At 37.4% G+C, this 25,628-nt stretch overlaps 1 protein-coding gene across 1 annotated transcript in view; it reads left to right on the top strand.

The window, feature by feature from the left end:
• The window catches only part of TMEM30A (transmembrane protein 30A), a 32,004-nt gene extending 6,573 nt beyond the window's left edge, over window positions 1–25,431 (top strand). The window contains exons 2-7 of the mRNA XM_054493102.2: window positions 10,608–10,715; window positions 13,015–13,122; window positions 17,435–17,522; window positions 18,875–19,018; window positions 19,380–19,586; window positions 22,064–25,431. Of these exons, the coding sequence (XP_054349077.2) occupies window positions 10,608–10,715; window positions 13,015–13,122; window positions 17,435–17,522; window positions 18,875–19,018; window positions 19,380–19,586; window positions 22,064–22,257 (849 nt within the window). The 3' untranslated portion in view covers window positions 22,258–25,431. The remainder of the gene's footprint in view (window positions 1–10,607; window positions 10,716–13,014; window positions 13,123–17,434; window positions 17,523–18,874; window positions 19,019–19,379; window positions 19,587–22,063) is intronic.
• The last annotated feature ends 197 nt before the right edge of the window (window positions 25,432–25,628 follow it).

Raw genomic sequence — 25,628 nt, 5'->3', positions numbered from 1 at the left:
TCTGATAACAAGCTTCTCAGTAAGTGAGAGTTTTGTACTGTGAAAGAAAGATAGAATAGAAAATGAGCTGAGGGGTTGCTATTAGCAGTCTCTGCAACACAGGGTTAGAGGAAGATTTATCTGGTGGTGAAATGGTATGTCATCAGGATGAGAGTTAGATCTCATATAGACGTGAGACTAGTAGTTTAGACGCTGGAATTAATGTTTGCATTTTTATATTGATTATAATAACATTGAATCCAACTTGATTTCATAGTGAAAGTCATTAATGTTTTTTCATGTGAAAAGCGAGTTAGGTATGTGGCTTTGCTGATACGTAAAAAAAAGTTATGAGTATTGAATATCACCATCTTCCTCTTGTTTTCTTCAGCCTCTTTTTTCCATCTGTTCAGCATATAAATGTGTTTTGGTTTCTTCTCAAAAAACAAAAATATCCTGTCTTTTATTTTTATTTTATTTTTCTTTTTTAGGGACAAGGTCTTGCTCTGTTGCCTGGGCTTCATTGCAGTGGTACAGTCGTAGCGCACTGCAAACTCGAACTCCTAGGCTCAAGCAACCCTTCCACCTCAGCCTCTTGAGTAACTAGGACTATAGGCGCATGCCACCAGGACTGGCCAATTTTTAAATTTTTGCTAGAGATGGGGGTCTCGCTTGGTTACCCAGGCTGCTCTTGACCTCCTGGCCTCAAGCAGTCCTCTTGCCATGTCCTCCCAGAGTGTTGGGATTATAAGCATTGTTAGCCACCACACCTGGCCTTTTTTTGAAAAAAATTAGAGATGGGCCTTGCCGTTGCCCAGGCTAGAGTGCAGTGGCATGTTCATAGCTCACTGTTACCTCAAACTCCTGGGCTCAAGTGATCTTCTTGCCTCGGCCTCCCAAGTAGCTGGGATTACAGGCGCAAGCCACTGTATCTGGCTTATCTTAATTGTATTTCATAATAAAACTATTAATAATGACTAACATTTTTTAAGAGTTTACTCTGCTAAGAGTTTTACATACATCATGTTGGTTGATACAGTGACACTTAACAAGGGTAACATTATTATTCTCTCCATTTTTTTTTTTTTTTTGGATGAGGACATTGAATCTGAGATTAAGTCTTCTGCTTAGTCACACAGGTGGGATTCATACTTTAGCCATCTGACCTCTTGTTTAGTTTCCTGTAGTTTCCTGTATTCTCTTTCCATACAATCTGTTTAGAAAGAAGGGTCCATGCTTATTGACAATGTCCATTCCCATCTCCCTTTAACTCCTTAATTTGCTGCATTTGAAGTATGTTAAATGGTAAAAAAATCCTATGAAGAAAAATGAAGGAAGGGTTGATGATTTATAATTTTAAATAGGGTAGCCAGGGGAAGCCTCAGTAAAATGGCATTTGAATAAAGAACCAAAAGAGGGAAGAGAGTGAACCATATTGATATGTGAGGGAAGAATGTTCCAGGCAGAAGAAATAGTAAGAGCATAGGTCCTGAGGAATGTGCTTAGTTAGGTGTTTGAGGAACAACAAAGAGGCCAGTATGGCTGAAGTAGAGGGGGAAGAATAGTAGAAGATGAGGGTATTGGGAAGTATTGGGAGGAATATCACATGAAGCACTATAAGAACTTTGGCTTCTCCACTCAGTTTGGTGAGAAGCCATTGAAAAGTTTTGTACAGATAGGTGATATTATTTCACTTATGTTTAAAAAGAGTCACTCTGGCCTTGACGTGGAGAATATTGCCTGGTAAATAAGAGTAAAGCAGGGTATTTCTGACAGGAAAAAGCCAAAGCATATTTCCTAGTCTCGCACACCACTCAACACTTCTGACACCACATGTGTGGAAATTTTTCCCTACACACCATCCAGTTCTGACACCAGATTCTCCGGCATACACCAATTGGGTGTCGTATAATTTCATTAAATTCTGGCACTATCTACTAGGAGATAGTATCAGATCCCACAGGGTAAGGGCTCAGTCCCACAAGACTGCCTCTCACTTTAGATGCCAATTGCAAGTCCCAGGCTGCGACCTGTACTTCTGGCCAAATTGCTATAAACTGGTGTTTCCATGACCCCCTCGAGTTTGCTTTATTTGCTAGAGCGGCTCATAGAACTCAGGTAAACACTTTATTTACGTTTACCCGTTTATTATAAAGGATATTACACAGGATACAGATGAAAAACCAGATGGAGATGTAAAGGGAGATGTTTGGAGAAGGGGTTCAGAGCTTCCATGTGCTCACTGGGGTGCCACATTTCAGGCACTTCCATGTGTTCAGCTATCTGGAAGCTCTCTGAACCCTGTCTTTTTGAGTTTTCATGAAGGCTTCATTATGTACACGATTGACTCAATCATTGACCATTGGTGATCAACTCAGTCTTCAGTCACTCTGCCCCCTGGGACTCAACCTTCAGTCCCTTTCCCCTTCCCACAGGTCTGTTCATGCCTTGGTCTTTCTAGTTACCAGCTTCCATCCTGAAGCTATTTAGGGGGCGCCAACCACCAATTGTATCATTAGCATATGAAAGACACTCATCACTCAGAGACTGTAAGAGTTTTTTTTAGGAGCTCTGTACCAGGAAACTGGGAGCAAAGATTAAATGTGTATTTCTTACTGTAAATCACAATATCACACAGGGAAACCAGTTAAGAGGCTATTGCAAGTAATTCAAGCAGGAGGTGATGGTGGTCACAGTAGAACGGTTGCAGTGAAAAGCAGTTAGATATAGAATATATTTATGAAAGTAGAGCTAATAGAATTTTCTCATGCAATTGATATATGGGGTGTAAGAGAAAGTGAAGAATCAAAGATGACTAAGATATTTTGGTTTGTAACTGGAAGGATGGAGTTGTCATTTTTCAAGATGGGGAAGATTGCAGGAAAATGAGGTTTTAAGTATGCTAGTAAGAGGATGTGGTGGGGGAAGCAGAATAAATAGTTCAATATTTGACTTGTTAGGATGAGATGCCATTAGACATCCAAGTTGGGAATAATGAGTAGGCAAACAAATATAGAGTTCAAGGGGAAGGTTGAGACTAGAGTTACACATTTTGAGGGTTAATCAGCATAGATGATGTATAAAGGCCTAATTAGCATAGATATTGTATAAAGGCCTAAGATAGGATGAAATCATAGGAGTGATTTATAGGTCAAAGAAAAGTAAGAAGATCCCTGAGTCACTCCAGTGTTTAGAGGCTGGGGAGATAAGGAGGAACTAGCAAAGGAGACTGAAAAGGAGCAGCCAGTGAGGTAGGACAAAAACATGGAAACGGGTATCCTGGAATCAAAGGAAGAGCTTGTAAACAACATGCCAAATGTTGTTGCTCATGGTTCACAGAAGAGCAGGACTGAGAACTGACTTTTTTTTTTTTTTTTTTGAGACAGAGTCTCGATCTGTCACCCAGGCTGGAGTGCAGTGGCACGATCTCCGCTCACTGCAAGCTCCGCCTCCCGGGTTCACGCCGTTCTTCTGCCTCAGCCTCCCGAGTAGCTGGGACTACAGGCACCCGCCACCAGGCCTGGCTAATTATTTGTATTTTTAGTAGAGACAGGGTTACACCGTGGTCTCGATCTCCTGACCTCGTGATCCACTCGCCTCGGCCTCCCAAAGTGCTGGGATTACAGGCGTGAGCCACCGCGCCCGGCCTGAGAACTGACTTTTGATTTAGTGACATCAAAAGCAGTGGTGAACCTTACAGAGAGTGGCATCACCATCCACGGGTTTTTCATGCCAGAAACCCTGGAAATCAACCTAAGTGTATTTGCCCTCATCCCATCTCTAGGCACTAAGTTCTGTAGATTCTACCTTCTCTTTCTTTTGTGAATCTGTCTTTTGTATTCCTGCTGCCACTTTATTAGTTTAAGTTCTCAACATATTTCACCTGGATTATTGTGGTGGCATTCTGTCTGGCATTCTCTTTAATCTCTCTGCACATTGCTGCCACAGTGATTCTTTTTAAGAGGCTAGTCTTAATGTTTCCTTCTTTTATTTAAAATTTCTCTTATGGCTGTTTCTGTCTAGCATTCATGATACTGTTCAAACCCCTTTACATAGAGTGTAATTTTCTTCATGATAGGCTACTTTCTGCTTTTCTAGCCACATCTCCTACCACTCCCCTACCTTATGCTCTAGTCATGGCAAACTACTATAGTTTCTGGAATGTGGCATGCTAATAGTTTACCTGAAATGACCTTCCTTTTCTTATTCTATCACATTTTCAAATGTAGTTCCTATTAACATGGAAAGTCTTCCTTGATTCTCCTTTTTCTACCTGGTATATATGCTTCTCTCAGTTTCCAGAAGTACTAGCTTACAGCCTGCCTTAAAATTATATTATCCTGTAATTATTCATAAATGTGACTTTCTATCCCACTTGTCTGTAAATTCTTTTGTAGCATGAACAATGTATTTTTCCATTTTGTATTCTCATCCTGTAGACAGTGCCTAGCACCTAATAGGGACTCAGGTTTGAATGAGTGAATGAAACTCAGTCAGTACCATCAAGACATCTTAACACAGTTTGTTGAGAGTTTTTTGGTCATCTGAATGGTATTATGGGTCTGAAGGAGTTCTTGAAATTACCCAAGGAAAATATTATATACTATAAATCAAGCTTGTATAACTGTGATATCCATCCATATCTAAAGGCAAAACAAATTTGCCTATTGAAGAGTAATCCAGAGAGTGCTGAAAATTTAACAAACAGGTTAATTGGCAAATGCTGCAGCAAAGAGAGACAAATATCGAAACTATATCACGTTCCAAGCCCCCAGTCAGGGGTGTAGTCTCTCTTTGTACTCTCTCCCTGTAGATAACATCTACTCAGCAGCTTTCATGGAGAAATTTGCTGACTACTAGACTAGCTTGTATTGCCATACCACCTATACTTTTTTTTTTAAATAAAAATATCCATTCTATTTTAATGTTGTTTTCTGTGTTAGATACTGAACTCCAGGAGGTCAGGTGCTAGGCTGAATCCTCTTTGCTGGGACCATAGAGGCATTCATAAATGTTAGGTGAATGAATGATTACATCATGATGGGCAGTCAGAAAGAAATGAAAGTCCTATTTCCTATCTGTTTATATGCAAATATTTGATTATGTTGTTCTCCTCAAAACTCTTCAGTTCCTTATTTCCTGCCAGACATTTTAACACTCAGGGTTACTTAGCTTGCTGAGGCTTTATTGTCAGCAGCGGTAACCAGCTCTGGCTAGCTTAGACAGGAAAGAAAGTATTAAAGGAGGATTGGGTAACTCTCACACAAAATGGATGGGACGTATAGAGAGTCAGGTTTGGAGACAAGTGGGAGGTAAGGGAGTTTTGAAAGTATAAACAGTCTGATCCAGATGCCACAGCTGCTGTTGAATTTCTCTTGCTAGACTACTACTGTGACTGCTCATTTAATCACACCCACTCTTTGTTTCCCAGGATTCACTGGTTTATGTGGGAGTGTCTGATTGCTGAGTCTAGCTCTTGTACCTTTACATTGGCTACCATGGGTTTATGGAGAGGAAGAACCCATCTCTCCCTCTGGTTTTTGAAGTGGGAGGTGGAGCCCTGCATCCTTCCAAAACTCACAATGGACAGTTCCACAAAACTTGGAAACAATTCCAGCAATTGCCAGGGTAGTTGTATTTTTAAAATGAGATGATGTGTGTTAGAAATAGATAATCAGTGCCATGAAGAAAAGTCAGCACAGAGACAGAGGATCTCTCAGAAACGCAGTCTTTACTTTCTGCAGAAAGGGCGCTCCTCGCAGATGGAACAATGGTGAGAGCACACTTGAACAAAGGAAAAGCAACATATTTATCCCTTATACATTTGGGTCGTCCTTACTGCTGTGTCCTGCATCCATTGGCTGGAGCCGGACCTCACAGTCTTAAACTGATACCCAATTTGCTAATAACCTAAAACTTTCCTAAATAGGTAAGTGCAAGGCAGAACAAAGGAGAGGAAGTTGCTTATGAAAGGTTTAAGGAAGCAATAACATTTCCAAATAAGGAAGGGTCATAAGCTATGAGCTAGGACTTGCCTGGGTCTGTCCAGGCATGCCTGAGTAAGCTGAAGCAACTAACTGGGCTAAAGTGTAAGAAATAATAGTTGATAGGAGGCTTTAGAGTAAGAAGCTATTATTTCTAGTGTCTATTATTTTATTTTTAAACCAAGACGAGCTTTGAAGAGCTTTTCTACTTTCTACATGTGTATTAAGTACTTACAATGCCTGGCACTTAGTATACATTCAGTAAACAGTAGTCAGTGAAATACAGTATATAGTTTTGGGTCCAGTTTACCTTCTTAGCTGCCTCCTTTCCTTCCAACATGAAAACTCCATAAATACAAAATGTGTATGCTATTGTCCTTAAATATACCTTGTGATTTCCACCTCTGTCTTCTCCATATGCCACCTCTTTCTCTCTTTTCCATCTTTCTTTTATGGCTCTGTTCAAATCTTTGCTGCTTCTCAGTAAGAAAGAAGTGTTGGTCCATCTATTTATTATTCCTCTATGCCATCTAGTTTGGCACTTAGAATTTAAGGTAGTTTTCTTGGTATTTATGTGTTATCTTTGATAAAGTAGTCTGCTAGAGGGCAAAGGGGACTGACTATTTTGGGGGAAAAAATGGTTTAGTAGAAGGAGCATGAGGCTTGGAGTCAAATCCTTGGTTCCAGCTTAGCACTAGCTATTACTACTTGTGTGACCTTGGACAAGTTTCTGAATGTGTTCTTTTTATATAAAATGGAGATAATGCTATAGAATTTTGGTGAGGGTCAGATGAAATATGTATGTGAAGGAAAAGGCTGTGTAAACTGTATAACCTATGATTGCTTTTGTGTGTATCTTATACCTAATGTCATGCCTTACACATAGGCTTAATATATTAATGATAATGATTTTTTTAAACAGTCCTTTCAGATTTTCATGGCATCAAAAGACATGTAATTTTTTAATACATTTAAAAAATTGTAGTCAGATTGTGATGAAGATGTTATAGCTATCTTTTATTTTGTTCATGTGTAATTTAATATTCAGTGATTACTCTTGGTTCCAATAAAATGTTATATTGTTATATTTTATACTGTAGCATAATTTATTAGATTTCAAATTCCATCAGATTATTTTTGTTCAGTTAAAAAAAGAATAGGATTTCTCTTGCAGATTTTGCCCCTAGAAACTCATTCTAAACAGAGTGATTTGAGAGGTTTCTGTTCAAAAGTGTATAATATGGGAATAAGTTCAGCTGGCAACTTTTTTAATGCTTAGATTAGTCTTAAGAGGGAGAAAATATACAGAGATTTTAAAATATAGTTCGTTTTTCCGAATGGTCTTTTCTTTCATCTCTCCAGCATCATAAAACTTGGTATTTAAGTGGAATATTGTGTATGAAAAGGCCCCAGGTGCAAAGTTGTGGCCCAACAGGTCTAATGAAAGATTACATAGGCTTTGCCTCTCTTCGTTTGGGAGACCTGTGTTTTCAGTTTGTTTTAATTATGTGACTAGCTCTTCTTTAATTTTGTAGTGAAAGAAAAGTTTCTCTAAACAATTTCATCAGTAAACAAATAAGCTTTGATGAAAACTGTTTCTATAGGAGGTTATACTGGAATTTGACAAAACCAAGTTTTGTTAAGCAAATATATGACTTTTAAAAAGCAACTAAATGTTACACCTTACCAAGGAGTACTACAGTGTCTTAATCAGCTGGGTGATACCTTCCATTGGTTGGGTTAAACAACCAATGTTTATGTCTTGTAGTTCTGGAGGCTGGGAAGTCCAAGGTCAAGGTACTGGTAGATTCAGCTCCTAGTGAGGTCCCTTTACAGGCTTGTAGATGGCTGCCATCTTCCTTTGTCCTCAGATGATAGAGATTGAGATAGCTGTGGTCTTTTTTCCTCGTCTTATAAGGACACTAATCCCATCATAGGAGCTCCACCCTCATGACCTCACCTAAATCTGATTACCTCCCAAAGGCCCCTTCTCCAAATACCATCATACTGGGGGTTGGAGCTTCAACATAGGACATTTAGGGGGACACAAACATTCAGTTCATAACATTCAGGTGGCAAGTAAGCATATAAAAATGCTCAACATCATATATCAATAGAGAATTACAAATTACAACAACAATGACATATTACCACATACCTAGTAGGATGGTGAAAATCCAAAACTGACACTACCAAATGCTAAGGGAGGATGTGGAGCAATAGGAATTATGATGGAACGCAAAATGGTACAGCTTCTTTGGAAGTCAGTTTGGCAGTTTCTTACAAAAGTAAACATACTCGGCTGGGCACAGTGACTCACGCCTGTAATCCCAGCACTTTGGGAGGCCAAGGCAGGTGGATCATGAGGTCAGGAGATCAAGACCAAAATAAGAGTTTAAGAGAAATAATGGGGCTGGGCACGGTGGCTCATGCCTGTAATCCCAGCACTTTGGGAGGCCAAGGTGGGCGGATCATGAGGTCAACAGATAGACACCATCCTAGCCAGCATGGTGAAACCCCGCCTCTACTAAAAATACAAAAATTAGCTGGGCATGGTGGTGCACTCCTGTAGTCCCAGCTACTTGGAAGGCTGAGGCAGGAGAATCACTTGAACCCAGGAGGCGGAGGTTGCAGTGAGCTGAGATTGCGCCACTGCACTCTGCCTGGTGACAGAGTGAGACTCCGTCTCAAAAAAAAAAAAAAAGCAAACATACTCTTACTGTATGATCCAGCAATAGCATACCTTGTATTTACCCAAGTGCATTGAAAACTTATGTCCACACAAAAACCTGCACATGGATGTTTAACAGCTTTATTCATAATTTCAATAACTTGGAAGCAACCAAGATGTCCTTCAGTAGGTGAACAAATCAATAAACTGTGGCACATCCACACAGTGGATATTATTTATTGCTAAAAATAAATGAACTGTGAACCCATGAAAAGACATATAAAATCTTAAATGAGTATTACTAAGTGAAAGAAACCAATCTAAAAAGGGTACATACGGTATGATTTCATATATAACATTCTGAAAAGTACAAAACTATGACGACAGTAAAAAGATCAGTCCTTTCCAGGGGTTAGCAGAGAGAGGGATATAGAGTGCAGAGGTTTTTTAGGGCAGAGAGACTATTCCGTATGATAACATAATGGTGGATACTCATTATACGTTTGTCAAAACCCATAGAAAATGCACCAAGTGTGAACCCTAGTGTGACCTGTGGGCTTTGGGTGATGGTGTTGTGTCAATGTAGGTTCGTCGGTTGTAGCAAATGTACCACTGTGGTGTGAGATGTTGATAGTGGGGGAAGTTGTGTGTGTGTCAGAGGCAGAGGGTATATGGGAACTCTGTACTTTGTTCAGTTTTGCTGTGAACCTTAAACTATAAAAATTAGTCTATTTAAAAATGTTTATGGTAGAAAAAAAAGCCTTTCAATTTAGCTATCAGGCCAGATCTTCTGACAGCAACCAGTATACTGCAATTCAATTCTGGCACTAACCACCCTGAAATGGTGTCAGACTCCACAGGTTCAAGGGCATGGTCCCCAACAAGACTGCCCCCACTTCAGACACCAGCTGCAAGTCAAGTTCCCAGGCCACTCATACTTCTTGTCAACTGGCTCCAAATCCAGGGGGTTCCCAAGACCATTCTCACTACCTCGCCATAAGATTTCCCTCACTTCAGATGCCATTTGCAAGTTCAGGGATCTCCAGGTCACCCATATTTCTGATCAACTGGCTATATATTCAGAGGGGGTCCTAGAAGACACATATAGCAAGGTCTCGAAGAGTCCTGAATGCAGAGCTTTTATGCCCTCTCCCTGTATACTTAGAGCACATTACCCTCCCAGCACATTAGTGGATTCACCAACCAGAAAGCTGTCCTTCACTTCAGTGTCTAGAGTTTCTATTGGGACTTCATGATGTAGGCTTGATTGATTGAAGACTAATTGATTGAACTAAATTTTTAGTCCCACTTTCCTCCTAAGAGATTGGGCTGGGCCAGAGGTTCCCAATCACACAATTAGTCTTTCTGGTGACTAGCTGCTATCCTGAGCCATCTTGTTAACATAAACCCTGGTGTGAATCAAGGGGCTTATGAATAACAAAGATACTTCTGTCACCTGGGAAATTCCAAGCGTAAAGCTCCTTGCCGGGAACCCAAGACAAAGACAAATTCAGCACCAGGTGTTGAAAAAACAGTAGCTCTTGGTAACCTAATTTTTTTCAAAAGTATGTCATGGAAAGCTGAGGTGACTGAAAAGTATTTAAGATTGAAAGATTTAAGAGGAAAAGCTGATTTATTGATCTCTGTTAATCTAGTATTTTAATAGTTTAGATGTTTTGGCTATGTAAATATGCAGTTTTGAATTTTGTATGTATGATTGTATGCATAAATATATTTCTTTGATAAAAAGAAGAGAGGACTTTACTTGGAAAGATCAGCCAGTAGAACAACAGAGGACCCTTTCCAGTTTTTACTACCTCACACTGTCAAACAGATGACCTTAAAAACAGTTTTTGTCTGAGCTCTAGGTCATTTCATTGGACTTAATTTTCCTTTTAATAGCAAGTCATTTCAGAGTGTTTTAGGTATCCACTTTCTCTAAGGAAGTGCTTAGTTATATTTTTCTCTTGCAGATTGATTATACCGGAACAGAGCCTTCCAGTCCCTGTAATAAATGTTTATCTCCGGATGTGACACCTTGCATTTGTACCATTAACTTCACACTGGAAAAGTCTTTTGAGGTCTGTGTTTCCAAGTAAGGTGCTAGAAAAGCCATGCTTTAAAAAATACTGATATTGTACTAAATGTCTTTTATAAGATATTTTCCTTTTATAGAGAAGTCACTTTAATTTACGGGAGTTTATAGGCTTTTGAGGAAGATCGTTTTATGTGTTTGGCTGTTGGATTTTGCTGTCTGGTAATTGAATACATTTATTTGAATGGTTTAGTTAGTACTTTGTAGACAAAATTTAAGACATTGTATTTTATCCTTTCAATAGATAATTTTATGACTGTACGAATCAGTTTTTTATCAAGTTTTATATACTTGTATTTTTAAAATTATTGCTGAAATTGTTGTGCATACTTACAATACTAAAGCAAGCTTTACTTTAGAAAATAAATAATAATTCTCCCATTACTTAATTGAATTATTTTTATGACATATGAAGCATTATAAAAAATGCAAACACTTATTAAAACCTTACTGATCATTTATGTTTTTATAAGTAGTTAGAAATCCATCTGTTTGCACTTACACTGCCGTTCTGAGCACATGCTAACGGACGTAAAGATTCAGAATAGGCATGTAAAGACCACTTTGTATTCTCCTGTGCCTGAAAATTGAGCTTAAAATAATTATTCTTAAGGGAGCAAAACTGCATTAATACATGCCAACTGTTTAGATTTTCTGAACTTCAGATTTTCTAAAGGTAGTGATGACTTTAATAGTCCCTAATAGTTGGTTGCCATCTAGTGGTTATAGATGCTCTTGCACTGACATAAAGGACAGGATAATGCTGCTTTTGAATGATACATGAAAACAAATTTTGTAGAAGACAAATGTAATTATTTAACTTTGTTTCAGCAGAAACAGAATATATATTTAAAGTATCTTTACAAGTCCATGATTTTTCAGTGTGATGGGCAGACAATAAAGATGCAATAAATTCTGCTTTTGTCAGAACAGGCAGAATTGAAGAAACGAGAGACTAGTAGTGATATAGAAGCTTCATTAATTTTCTCTCCCATTCAAAAAACACTTCAGAACTTGTTTTTTGCAAAGGCAGTCAACCTCAAATTCATTCTCTTGTGGATTCTGTGTTTCTTCACAAGCTCAAACTTTGAATTGGACTAAACTCTTCAGGGAACTTCAAGTAGGTTATTTTGTCTCAGTGTTCATTCAAATAATCTCTTTTTCAGTTTACAAATTGAATTTACTGTACTGAATCTTGAGGTAGTATTTCCTTTTGAAAAAGAATATTCATTGTCTCAATTTCTGTGATGTAATTTTGATATTCCCTCTCTTCCACAAGAAGGTTTCCATGTAAACATTTTCTTTATATAGAATGGGAAAATTTGCATGGTTTGACATTTGAAAGTCAAGCATTAAATAAATGATAGTGTATATAAAAATAGCAAATCAAATGAAGTCTACTTATAATGTTACTGAATTACTTTTAATTGAGGATAAGAATATAGAAAATAAAGGTAGTAACCAGAAAGGAGAAAATAGCTTAATGTTTGCTACTTCTAAAAATTTTAATCATTTAAGATGGCTTCTTAGCATCTTCTAAATAATTGTAATGTTTATAGGTTACCCTTCTTTCCCAGGTTATTTCAAAGTTGGCTCTATTAAATATATTAAAGTACTTCTCTTGATTATTATAAAGTGGCTTATTATCATAGAACTAATTAGTAGTTTATTAACTCATAATATTATATAGTGTCCTCTTGAGGAATTTATTATATCCCAATTCAAGTTCAGAATTCACTTGGACAAAAAAAGTGAAAGTTTCAACTGCACGTGGTGCTACAGACCTGTAGTGCACACCTCCCAGCGTCTAGGGACAGAGGCGGTAGAACAGCTCAAGCCCAGGAATTAAGGGCCAGCGTGGGCAACATAGCAAGACTCTAGTCTCTGGGAGGAAAAAAAAAGAAACAAGTTTGACCATTATCCCTGTGAAAAGTCGATGCTAACTGGGTGAAGACCGGTTTGAATTAGAGAAAATTTTAAATTGAAGGTAGCTCAGAGTAGGCTAATAGATTCCTTGAAGATTCTTTTTTAATGTAAATGGTACTTCTTTGACGTCTTTAAGGATAGTTTTAAAGTTTACTTGTGGCTTTTTGTAACATACTTTCTTTAACCTTATTTACAGTTGTGCCATTTTAGATTGCTAAGTACTCGTGGAATTTACCCCACTACCTATCACAAATTGTAAATTAATAAAAGTCCAAATTACGTAGCTTTTATGTACACATGAAATAAGTTTATACAGAATAGTTTTTATATGAAAATTTTTTCCCTCTCTGTTTCTCTAGGGCAATGTGTTTATGTATTATGGACTGTCTAATTTCTATCAAAATCATCGTCGTTACGTGAAATCTCGAGATGATAGTCAGCTAAATGGAGATTCTAGTGCTTTGCTTGTAAGTAAAATGATAAATATGAAAATATGATATCTGTAAAATAAGAATATGTAGTAACTGTTCAGTTAGAATTGTGAGGATGAAATTAAAGTGTTGTCATTTATAGTTTGTATAGTGAGGATTTTTTTTTCCCCCGAGATGGAGTCTCACTTTGTCTCCCAGGCTGGAGTGCAGTGGCGCAGTCTCGGCTCACTGCAACCTGCACCCCCCAGGTTCAAGCAATTATGCCTCAGTCTCCCGAGTAGCTGGGATTACAGGCGTATACCACCATGCCCAGCTAATTTTTGTATTTTTAGTAGAAACGGGGTTTCAACATGTTGGCCAGACTGCTCTCAAACTCCTGACCTCATGATAAGCCCACCTCGGCCTCCCACAGTGCTGGGATTACAGGCATGAGCCACCATGCCTGGCCTGTATCATGAGGATTTTTAGTTAAAATATTTTTTCCTGGAATTTGCACAGATGCATTGATGCCCAGACTGGTTTGGAAATCTGTGGACTAGGGGATCTTAGTTTCTTTACTGTTGTTCAGTTTTCCATATTAGTGGTTAGTGCCTATATATATTTTTTTATTTTTTATTTTTTATTATTTTTTTTTGAGACAGAGTCTCACTCTGTCGCCCAGACTGGAGTGCAGTGGCGCGACCTCGGCTCACTGCAGCCTCCACCTCCCAGGTTCAAGTGATTCTCCTGCCTCAGTCTCCTGAGTATCTGGGATTACAGGTGCGCATCACCAAGCCCAGCTAATTTTTGTATTTTTATTAGAGATGGGATTTCGCCATGCTGGCCAGACTGGTCTCAAACTCTGGACCTCAGGTGATCTGCCCTCCTCAGCCTTACAAAGTGCTGGGATTACAGGCTTGAGCCACTGCGTCTGGCCCTAAGTATTTTATGTTACTGTTGCCAATGCAGCAAACATTCAGAGGCCCGGAGCAATTTAGGATTTCTTAGAATTAATGAATCTCTTAGAATACAATTTAGGACTATGTTGTGAGCAGCATGGGCCTCCTAAATGTAAAATATAACTGCTCTAGGTTATCCTGATTGGTTTTATTGCTGATCATCAGTTGCTGATGTGTGGGATTTTAAGCAATACAAGTCTACTTAAAGATTCCTTGGTATACACAGGGTTCTGGTTAGGCCTATGATATTTTGAATCTATGTGGGGTTTATTCCATAGGATCCAATTTTTAGCACTCAAATCCAGAGAAGATGTTGTACTGTGAGATACACCAAGTTTCTAGACCTTTCTGTATGTATTTTTAAGGGATTATAGATTGTGTGTGTTCTAAAACCCCAGAAATGGTAGCTGATTTACAATTATTTTATTTATATATGTGCTCTGTTCACTGAGGGTAAAGAAAACTGAAACTGATTCTTTTCTTCCAAACTGTAAGCAAAGATTTCAGGCCACACCAGGAATTGATCAACTTTTTCTGTAAAGGGCCAGATATTATGTGTAAGGCCCTGTACAATCTGGCATCAACCTCATTATCTTATATGCTATTTTTAATACATTAAACAAGGCCTGGCTGCCCTGGGCCTTGTTTGCTGCTCCCTAACCATGCATTGTGACACAAGTAATCTGCTCATCTTGCCATTTAGCATTTTATTTGCTTAGAATGTCATTTTTACTGTTTCCCTGGAAGTCTTCTCATCTCAAGGCCTGCTATTTTTCTAAGTGCCCTTCCATGCAAAAATGTGCTTCTTTACATATTTACTTCATTTATTTTTGTGTTCCAAGTCACTACCACTTTTTGCTTGGATAAACAAATTGTGTCTCACATCATCCAGTCCTGCTCCTTTCCAGGCCATTCTCATAGCAGCTATAGTGATGTTTTTAAAAAGTATAAATATCACTTCCCTACCTAAAATCTTTCAGTGGTCATATTAGCACTTGTAGTAAAATCTCAGGATGATCTGAGCTATGCGTAATCCTCTTATCTCATCACATATCATCCTCCCTCTTGGCATGCTCCAGCTACATTCACCATTACCTTCACAGAAATAAGTTCTTGTTTAGTGGCATGTGGTGTTCTCTTTGCTTAAAACTCTCTTCTGTCTTCTCTTTATATGGCTGGCTCCTGGTCTTTTTTTATGTCTTAACTTAAACGATACCTCCTCCAGAGTCAAACTTTTCATTACCATAGATTCTAAAGCAGCTCCTCCTATCCTTTTTCCATTAAATACTCACATAGCCTCTTCATAACACTTACTGTAATTTGTAATTACATGTTTGCTTACCTATTGTCTTTCTTTCCAGCTATACTGTAAGCTCATGAGGGCAGGGAGCATGACTTTCTCTAATCACTGTTTACCAAGTGCCTGGCTCATGCTTGCACATGGAAGGCATTTAATAAATATTTGCTGAATGAATGTAGACATCTTCATCATGGCTCTTATTTCGTATGATAGTTGGTTTTGTAAGGGTCTGCTTCCTCTGTTACATTTTGAGTTGCTTAAAAATACGGATTGTATTCTTTTCGTTTTTAGCACCTAGTATGGTACATGCTGCATATTAGGTACTCATCAAATAGCTTTGGTTTTTGTTGTTGTTGTTGTTTGTTTGTTTTTTTTTGAGATGGGGTCTCACCACTCTGTCGCCCAGGCTGGAGGGCAGTGGTGCGATCTTGGCTCACTGCAACCTCTGCCTCCCCAGTTCAAGCAATTCTCTGCCTCAGCCTCCCGAGTGGCTGGGATTATAGGCCCCCGCTACCACGCCCGGCTAATTTTTGTATTTTTAGTAGAGACGTGGTTTCACCATATTGGCCAGGCTGGTCTTGAACTCCTGACCTCGTGATCCACCAGCCTCGGCCTCCCAAAGTGCTAGGATTACAGGCGTGAGCCACTGTGCCCGGCTTGTTTTTTTTTTTTTCTGAGACAGGGTTGACTTTGTCACCCAGGCTGGAGTGCAGTGGCACAATCTCTGCTCACTGCAACCTTCGCTTCCTGGACTCAAGCAAACCACCCACCTCAGCCTTCTAAGTAGTTGGGACTAAAGGTGCATGCCACCATGCCTGGCTAATTTTTTGTATTTTTGTAGAGATGGGATTTCGCCATGTTGCCCAGGCTTATCTCGAACACCTGGACTCAAGGGATCCTCCCGCCTTGGCCTCCCAAAGTGCTGAAATTAGGGGCGTGAGCCACCGCACCTGGCCCTCATCAAATAGCTTTTGTAAGCCAGTTAATGCAAAGTACCTAGTATTGCTTAGTTTAGTACCTGACACAGATAGTAAATACTATTTTCCTTTCTTTTAAAACTTCCTTAAGAATTTAGTGGCTAGCAGATATATTTGCCCTAATGTTAATAGCTTTATCAATACAGATAGTGCAGGGACCAAAAAGCTGAGAAGTCAAATATTGAAGAGACATGAGATACCTACCACAGACTTCCTTAGCCTTCTCTTATCTTTTCCATTCACACAACTGCTTTTTTCCAATCTAGACATGGAGAATATAGATACAAGTCAAGGTTAGCTGGTAATGAAATAGTCCTAAGAGGTCTAATTAGGGTCTTCTTAATTTCAAATTGAGATTATCTTGGTATGTTTATGTGTTTTGAGACATGGCTTGATGTGGCGGGAGGGTCCCAGCTCAGACAGGCCCCTAACCTCAGACTTGATATGATCTCTAGTTGAATCCCATAACTGCCACACCTCTTTAAGATCCTCAGTTAGGGACTACGTCAAAACCAAATCTGGACCACAGGCAAATGTTCTGCCTTGTCAGCATTTTTGTTTTTCTTGTGCCTGGATGCACAGTTTAAAGATTGATATATTCTAGGAATCTGCACTAGACTCCTTCCTTCCTTTCTTAGATATAGGATTTAACCCCAAATCACAAAATTTCAGATTGTATAGTTGGACATGTTTATTTTGTGAGGCTCAGTTAAATTAAAGGAATTGCCCAAGGAACTAGAACCTCTAGCCTCTTTAGTTCCAGTTTAAGATTTTCTTGTTATATCACAAATGGATTGGCAATAGACCATTTCTTAATTTTTCTCGGGCAGAAAACCCTTTGTGGTAATGTTTTCTGTGATAAGAAAATAAAAAAGATGTTTATTTGATATATGCATGTATGACAAAACATATGCAAGTAAAGGTTATATTAAAAAGGTAAGACAGTAATGTTCAGAATACATTTTGAATATTTAAATGTGGTGTTATCTATAGCCTACTTACATTACAGACCTGTGTATTATAAGTGAGAAAAATATAGGTGTTGAATTCTTAATCAGTAATTTAGGGATGGCTCATAGTTCTCCCAAAGGCCTGGATAATAATTTATCTCTTCTTTTCCTTCTAAAAACCAGAATCCCAGTAAGGAATGTGAGCCTTATCGAAGAAATGAGGACAAACCAATTGCTCCTTGTGGAGCTATTGCCAACAGCATGTTTAATGGTATGATATAGATACAAATATAGACATATATAATTAGGACAATTTGCATAATTTCATTACAGATTTGATAGTTTAGTAAACATGAATGAAATTGAGAAACAAACATTTAAGACTAAATCGAGTATTGAATGGGGTATTATAATGCTTTGTGATTCTCTTTTGAGCATACTTGCATTTTAGAGTGGATTTCTGTCTCTGAGAAGAAAGAAGCAGAAACATTCTGCTAATCTTCTTATTTCATATAAAAATAAAAGTCAGGCTGACCTTCCCACTGACTTTATTTTTATCATGGAAAAGGAGCTATAGTTGGTCATTTAGAGCAGCACTATCTGATAGAAATATAGTGTGAGCTATAAATACAAGTCCTGTAGGTAATTTTAAATTTTCTTTCTTTTTTTTTTTTTTTTTTTTGAGATGGAGTGTCATTCTGTTGCCCAGGCTGGAGTGCAGTGGCACAATCTCGGCTCACTGCAACCTCTGTTCCCCGGGTTCAAGCATTTCTCTTGCTTCAGCTTCCCTAGTAACTGGGATTACAGGCGCCCGCCACCATGCCTGGCTATTTTTTTTGTATTTTTAGTAGAGACAGGGTTTCACCATATTGGTCAGGCTGGTCTTGTACTCCTGACCTCGTGATCCGCCCACCTTGGCCTCCCAAGGTGCTGGGATTACAGGTGTGAGCCACTGCTCCTGGGCTGGTAATTTTAAATTTTCTAATAGTCATATTTAAAACTGTGAAAAGAAACAAGTGAAATTAATTTTAGCAATATATTTTATGTAACACAGTATATCCAAGATACTGTTATTTCAGCATATAATACTATATAAAAGTTGAGATACTTCATATTCTAATTTTTTATACTAAGTCTTTGATATCTGATGTGTATTGTACACTTACAGAACATACTGATTTGGACCAACCACATTTCAAAGACTCAGTAGCCCTGTGTGCCTAGTGGCTGTTGTATGAGAATGCAAACAGAGAAATGGATAAGCAAGAAGCTATTAGGGATGCATTATTGGAAGGAAGGAAAGGCAGATTTACCTTGCAATTATAGTTGGGTTAATATTAAAACATTCGATCTTACTGCATGTCAGCTAGCCTATGGGTAAGTGCTAGAACTCTGTTAGAGTGTTAGAGTGTTAGAACTCTGTTAAGGGAAGAGAAGTCCATCTAGAATTATAAAGTTACCATAGTTAATCCACATAGGAATAAAGAAAAATGTGAATCATATGCCTACTCTGTCACAACCACTTTTGGAAGCAAATATCAGGTCCTTATTTCTCATAGAGTTAAGCAGATGCTATGAGTTTTCAAGAGATAGTTAGTAATGTCTTTCTTTGCTTGTGTTTAGATACATTAGAATTGTTTCTCATTGGCAATGATTCTTATCCTATACCTATCGCTTTGAAAAAGAAAGGTATTGCTTGGTGGACAGATAAAAATGTGAAATTCAGAAATCCCCCTGGAGGAGACAACCTGAAAGAACGATTTAAAGGTAAAACATTACTAATATCCCTTAAAAAATTAAACTAGGAGTTTTAATGAAGTATTTTAAATTTTCTGTCTTCAGAATCTTAAAGTTTATGCTTTGAAAAACACAATTTTTCTTTCCTCAGCTTCATACCAAGTTAGGTAAATGTTCTAATGTACTATAATTCTAAAGGAAATGTATACTTTTAATTATGAATTCAGTTTCTGTGGTGTCTTATAAGCATTTCAGCTATAATATTTTAAAATTGCAGCAAAGCTTCTTTTGAATAAACCCCTATTTATTATCCAAATTTATTTATTTCTCTGCCACTTTAATTTCACAATGTAATATTTTGTCTCCTCATCCCTTCCCCACTCCTTTTAAGGTACAACAAAGCCTGTGAACTGGCTTAAACCAGTTTACATGCTGGATTCTGACCCAGATAATAATGGATTCATAAATGAGGATTTTATTGTTTGGATGCGTACTGCAGCATTACCTACTTTTCGCAAGTTGTATCGTCTTATAGAAAGGAAAAGTGATTTACATCCAACATTACCAGCTGGACGATACTCTTTGAATGTCACATACAGTATCCTTTTTTGGCTGGGTATACAGATTCATAGAGCTTGAAAGGAGTTGAGTCAAACCTTATATCTGTTATGTGGCATGTTACCTTGTGCTTTAGTTTTGGTCTCTGCATTTTTACAAAAGTATGTGTGGTATATGTGAGAATGTATTTTTAAATTTATGTCTTCTAGAAATGTTTTCAATTCGCATATACTTGGTACTGGGGTTTGAAGCATATTGTTTGGTAAAATTACTTAAAATGTAGGTGCTTGATTTATTAACAAGCTAGGTATTTTTACAAGGGAGATTGTAATTGGGCTTAATGTAAAGGCCAATGAGAGTACCTAAAATTGGGTGTTGAGTGGTACTGGGCTGTTTTAATATATATATTTTAGATATTAAAAATCAACGGATGTGTCAGTTTGTATCAATGTAATTGTTCATAATTTTGATCTATTGGTAGTATCAAAACATTTTATTATTAGCTATATTGTTCCACATTAATAAGTTCACATTCAGTGCTGATAAATACATTTATTCCGCTCTAACTATGTGTTAACACTGTGCTGAGTATTTTCCGCTCATTATTTAATTCAGGCAGCAGCATATCTCCCTATTATAGACCAGAATACAGGAATATCGAGCACTGAAGTAACTTAGCTGACTTTACACAGGTAATAATAATGAGTTGGGGTTCATAACCAGGCTGTTGACTCCAAAGGCCATAATTTTACTCTCAGCTACCAACATAGCCTGCATCTCAGCTAGTTCACTCAGTTACACCAACCCATATCTGCATAGATGCAGTCTTTTTTAGGAGGGAAATACTCAGTAATTTCTTGTATTCTAACCAAAGTCTTTGCATCTTTTAATCTGGAGTCTATATTTTACATACCCTGTGAGTGAAGAGATCTCTCAATATTAGAATCTTAAATGTTTGCTGATCTTTGCATTTTTATTTCCGTAATCCAAATGAGTCATAATCCATATGGGTTTTGGTTTTAAAATAGATTAGTAAATGGTTAAATTAATAGACCCAATTTCAAAATAAGGTTTTTTTTGGATTCTAGTCTCTTGATGTTGCACCTGAATACACAAGTATGTATGGCCTGCTATGGCAGGCTAAAAGTGACCAAGTTTTTGAAACTAAATCCACATTGGAGCAGTTTTGGGCAGACAGACCCAGTTCAAGTGCTGGTAGAAAGAACATTATCCTGAGGAGATAGTCAAACTAGAGAGTAGCTCTGTTAAAATTAGCATCCAGAAAATCTCTAGAGAGTAAGGGCAAATTTAGCAACCTGTAGCCTAAGGCACGATGAAGGGAAGTCTGTGAAGCACTGAGGAATTCTTAGTTGATAGGTGATTTCCATACAGGAATTCTGCAGCAGGGTCCCAGGTTTGAAAGAACTATCTAAAGGAATGCATGATATATGGCAGATTGAGAAGACTTGATAAGACAGGAATTTGGACCTGCAAAACATCAAGGGTTGATTATCAAAATTGGGCATAAGGTGGGAACTAAAGACTAGAATGAAGGCAGAAGCCTGTTTCTTTAGGTTTGGGAGACTAGAGAGAGACTAGCATGGGTAATTTGATACTGTATCCCACAGAATGTTTGGTTAGCTAGAGGTCTTAAAATCATTCCTGCCTCAGTTTAGGGTTGATTTAAGAAGTTAGCAGAACTGAACCTGCCATTGGGAGTTAGGGACCCATAGGGACCCATCTGTGGGGATGGAGAGTTGAAGAAACTAGAGAAACAGATAGGGCCTAACCCTAGATTCAAAAGATGCTTTTGAAAAAGTTGTAAACTTTTTGCATGGAGACTTGGTTCTGTCTTCTTTGCTGCCTTACCTCTTGCAAAATTCTACAACTGGTCCATGTAGATAATTCATCTAGTGCACTGGTGCCCTATTTCCTAAATCTCCTTAACAGCCCACCCTTCACTTCCACTGTTAGCTATCAGCTGTGTCACAGAGTGAGTTTTGTCATTGCTCCAAATCAGCAAGTTAAAACTTTATTATCATGCTTTTTGATCTTTTGCTCAGAGCCTTTTCATAGTCTCATAACTACACTCTTGATACATGTGTTCTTTGAGTTCACGGAGACTTCTAGTTCCTGATTTTTCCGTTTTCTCCTGGTCTGTTAGTCTCTTTGTGTGGGCTTCATTGTTCACTTGAAGTATTTTTTTCGCATTGCATTCCTTTGAGGCCTTTTGCCCCTTCCATGTAATGAGAGCAAAAGCACCCAAGAAACTACATAACCTTTACATTTATTTGTTTTGGTAAAATATTTTGGCTTTTACTAGTAACATTTAATTTGCTAAATCAGTCTTTCAAGATAATACTTTGTGTGTGTGTGTGATTTAGAACTTAGGAGTAAGGTACCTGTATATCCTAGAATTACACAAATGAATTACCAGCAATTAAATGGCAACTTTTAAAATTGTATTTTAAATATCAAGTAACCAGAGATGGAAAAATCTTCCTATACCCTCTTCAGATTACCCTGTACATTATTTTGATGGACGAAAACGGATGATCTTGAGCACTATTTCATGGATGGGAGGAAAAAATCCATTTTTGGGGATTGCTTACATCGCTGTTGGATCCATCTCCTTCCTTCTGGGAGTTGTACTGCTAGTAATTAATCATAAATATAGAAACAGTAGTAATACAGCTGACATTACCATTTAATTTTATATTATGAAAGCAAATCATCTGCATGTGCATCAAGGCCAGTCCTATTCAACCTAGCTTTCGAATGCTGATGTCTGGTTAGTATGTCATTTTGAAGTTGGCACATAACTTTTCTAAAAAAAAGCGGTCTTTGTTGTTTGCTTCTTCCCTATGGATGACTTCTAAAAATATATGACGGGTATAAAAAAATTAGTTATATTGATCATATCAACACCGTAACTGCTGAAATGGCATTCTAATGTTTGCTTTTTATTTGGACAGGCCACATGATGCATAGAGCCTCTTTCATGTGACTTGTGTCTACTGCTTAAATCTTTATGCTGTGTTGATGATATTATATTGACATATAATGCTGTATATGTGTATGTATTTTGTGGAGAAAGGGATTACAAGATGTATGAATATAATGACTTGCTAACCTTTCAGGATTCAGAGAAAGATGAAGAAAGACCATATCTAAATAATACACTTCATCATTTTCATGTGTATAAATGCTTAAAGTACCATCTTTGTTGAGGTGGTTCATGTATCCAGTTTATCCAGTACAGTTAGTTGTCAAGCTTAGCTTTGATTTCAAAGGACATGCTTACCTTGTCTGGCATAAGAATTAATGCTCATGTCTGCAGTGGTTGGGTAGGTCCTGCTTAGGAGAATTAAAAAATTCCTCTTTCCGTTTGGTTGAATGTTGCAGTCAGGAACCCCAACTCACTTGGAATGTTTTTATATGTAGTCATTTCCCTTGAAGCTTATACTTTATAAGGGAAGAAAGAATTCAGGTGATATGGGAAAACTGCTTGGCAGACCTTCATCTTCTGCCTCAATTGTAAACCACATGTAAATGCTTAATGGAGACTGTTTTCATTCTTGTGATATGTAACATTCAGAAAATTACTTCAGCTTTGGAAATACCTCAGGCTGTTTTTATTTTGCAGGTAAGTGTTTTGACTTAAGTACTAATATTCCAGAAATTTTTGAAAGCAGTAACCTTAATTTCCTATGTATTTCATTCCACTTTTGCATATAGGTCAAATAGCAATGTGTATGCACATTCTCTTTAGTTAAGGCACCAATTGTTTTGGTTGGTTTTCCTAAGACATACTTTAAAAAGATGTTCTATAAATTTCCTAATTAAATTATGGGGATTTTGGAGTATGTACATGATAAATTATAATATGTATATGGCTGAAGTTATTTTTTACTAACGAATTATTTTAATATTCCTTATTGAATAAATGCTGTAACTTGTTTGCTATGGAACTTATTCTTAAAGTTCTAGTTAAAAATAATTTTTCCACATGCATGAAAATATGTATTAATCAGAGGTGGCTTAATTACATTGAAATTGCTTTTTTGTTGTTGTTTTTTTACTGAAATAACTCATGTTTGTGTAGAATAATGCCTGTTTATTCAGAGTTTATATTTTCCTTCAGTTATATTTTAAATCAAAAGGTCTGGGTAATGTATACTTTTGATTAATATATACTTTTTTTAAAAAACAAAAAACAATGTAATGGTTAACAGTAGAAATGTGCCACACTTTTCAAGTTTTATATAACATATGAAATTCAGTTAAAAGAATGTGTATTTCATAATGACTTATAACTGGTAAAAATATTACTTGCACGAAGTACTTGATGTATGGTTATCCTGAAATTTCAGAGTATTTGGTGTGTTCTTTGTCTAAAAATAGTCTGTTTTGTCAGTCCTTCAGAATGTTATTTATTCTGAAAATTGTCCCTCTTGCACTTGGCAGTTTATTTTCTGGGATACATTGTTGGGGGAGAGGGGTTTCTGCCAGTCTTTCCAGATTGAGTCTGTGCTGTTTAAGGAGGACTACCATCCTGCAACTCTTTTTCTAATTGGGGCACAGAGGATGTCACTAAAGAAAAGTTGAAGAGCCCTTTCAGCACTTTCTCATCTGTGGAGAAGATGGAATCTTAAAATACATTTGGAGTTTTATCTGTTTTACAAGTACATTGATGGCCTAAGTTCCTCCTGTTTTCTGCTGTTTGATCTCTAAGGAACTCCTGTTGCTAAATATGAAGAGTATGGAACATTCATATGGTCTCTGTGAAGCATGCGGGGAGGGAAGACATTTCTTTTTCTTATAGGCTTTATGCTCAAATGTCATAGTCACCTTTCAAAGAATTGTGTTGCATTTTAAATGCACCCAGCTTAAGTAGAAGACATTGAAGGATGCATTAATTTTCAGGAACTATTTTGAATTATGAAAAGATTCCCAATTGAAAAAATTATTCAATAAGTAAAAGCTAAGAAATTTCATTGAAATCATAAGGCAGTTTAAGCATAAATTGATAAAAATAGCTGTGTACTACTAATTAATAGAAAATCATTCAACCAAGAGAAGAGTCAAGTGAATATCATTTGTTTATTGGCTAGTGAGTTTCTTTGTAACGTTGATTTTATTAAATGATAATATTCGGTTAGTATGTCCTATGTTAATAAAAATGAACAAAATTAATTTTGCTATGTTCAGGTGTCTTGATAAAATAACAGTGCCCCAGTGTTGTTGCTTATATTTAGCACTAAATTTTAACACAGGGTCAGTAAGTCCAGGTTTTAACTTCTTCATGCCTGGATGGGATAAAATGTAATTCATTGTTAAATTAATTCATATTTGTATTTATTAATCACTGTGACAACATTAACCATTTGTTCTTACCAGGAAGTGGTCAGATTATCATCTGAGTTACAGTTAGACTGGCTAAGTTTGGTATTAGATCAAGGGGAATGTCCAGTAAACAGAGAGGTAAGGATGATGAAAATAATGAAGTGGGGTGCACAGGAAAAACCTGACTAGTGAGGAGGAGCAGCTGAGAGATAGGGTCAGTGAATGTGGTTCAGCCTGCTACTTCTCCTGTCTTCATAGAACCATTGCCTTAGAATTATTGTATGACACTTTTTTTGTTGGTTAAGCTGTAAAGTTTTGTTCTTTGTGAACATGGATATTTTGAGGGGAGGGTTGAGGGAGTAGGGAAGTGCTCCTTTTACAAGAATTTTGATGCATAAATGTCTGTTGTAGGGTTTGGATGATCTAGTAAAGTGTTTTAGAACCCCTTTTTATCCCATGCACCATTCAGTAAACATAAAAATCACAATTCTGCTAATGTCATTTGGAACTTCAAAATAAATATCTTGTCTAAAAACAAATCAGACCATGGTGGCCTTATTTCCTTTTATATATCTATAAAATTTATCAAAGTAACATGTGTACACAGTTTTAAAAAATAAAATAGTAAGTTCTAAAGGCTTTATGATAAAAAATAGTAGTCCTTGCCTGAACTTTCCTTCCCTCCCAGAGGCAATCACTGGGACTCCAAAAGTTGTTTCTTCTGTTACCTTAGTGT

Source organism: Pongo pygmaeus, chromosome 5, assembly GCF_028885625.2.
Source record: "Pongo pygmaeus isolate AG05252 chromosome 5, NHGRI_mPonPyg2-v2.0_pri, whole genome shotgun sequence".
Lineage (NCBI taxonomy): Eukaryota > Metazoa > Chordata > Mammalia > Primates > Hominidae > Pongo > Pongo pygmaeus.
This window is presented reverse-complemented; position numbering and strand designations above follow the sequence as displayed.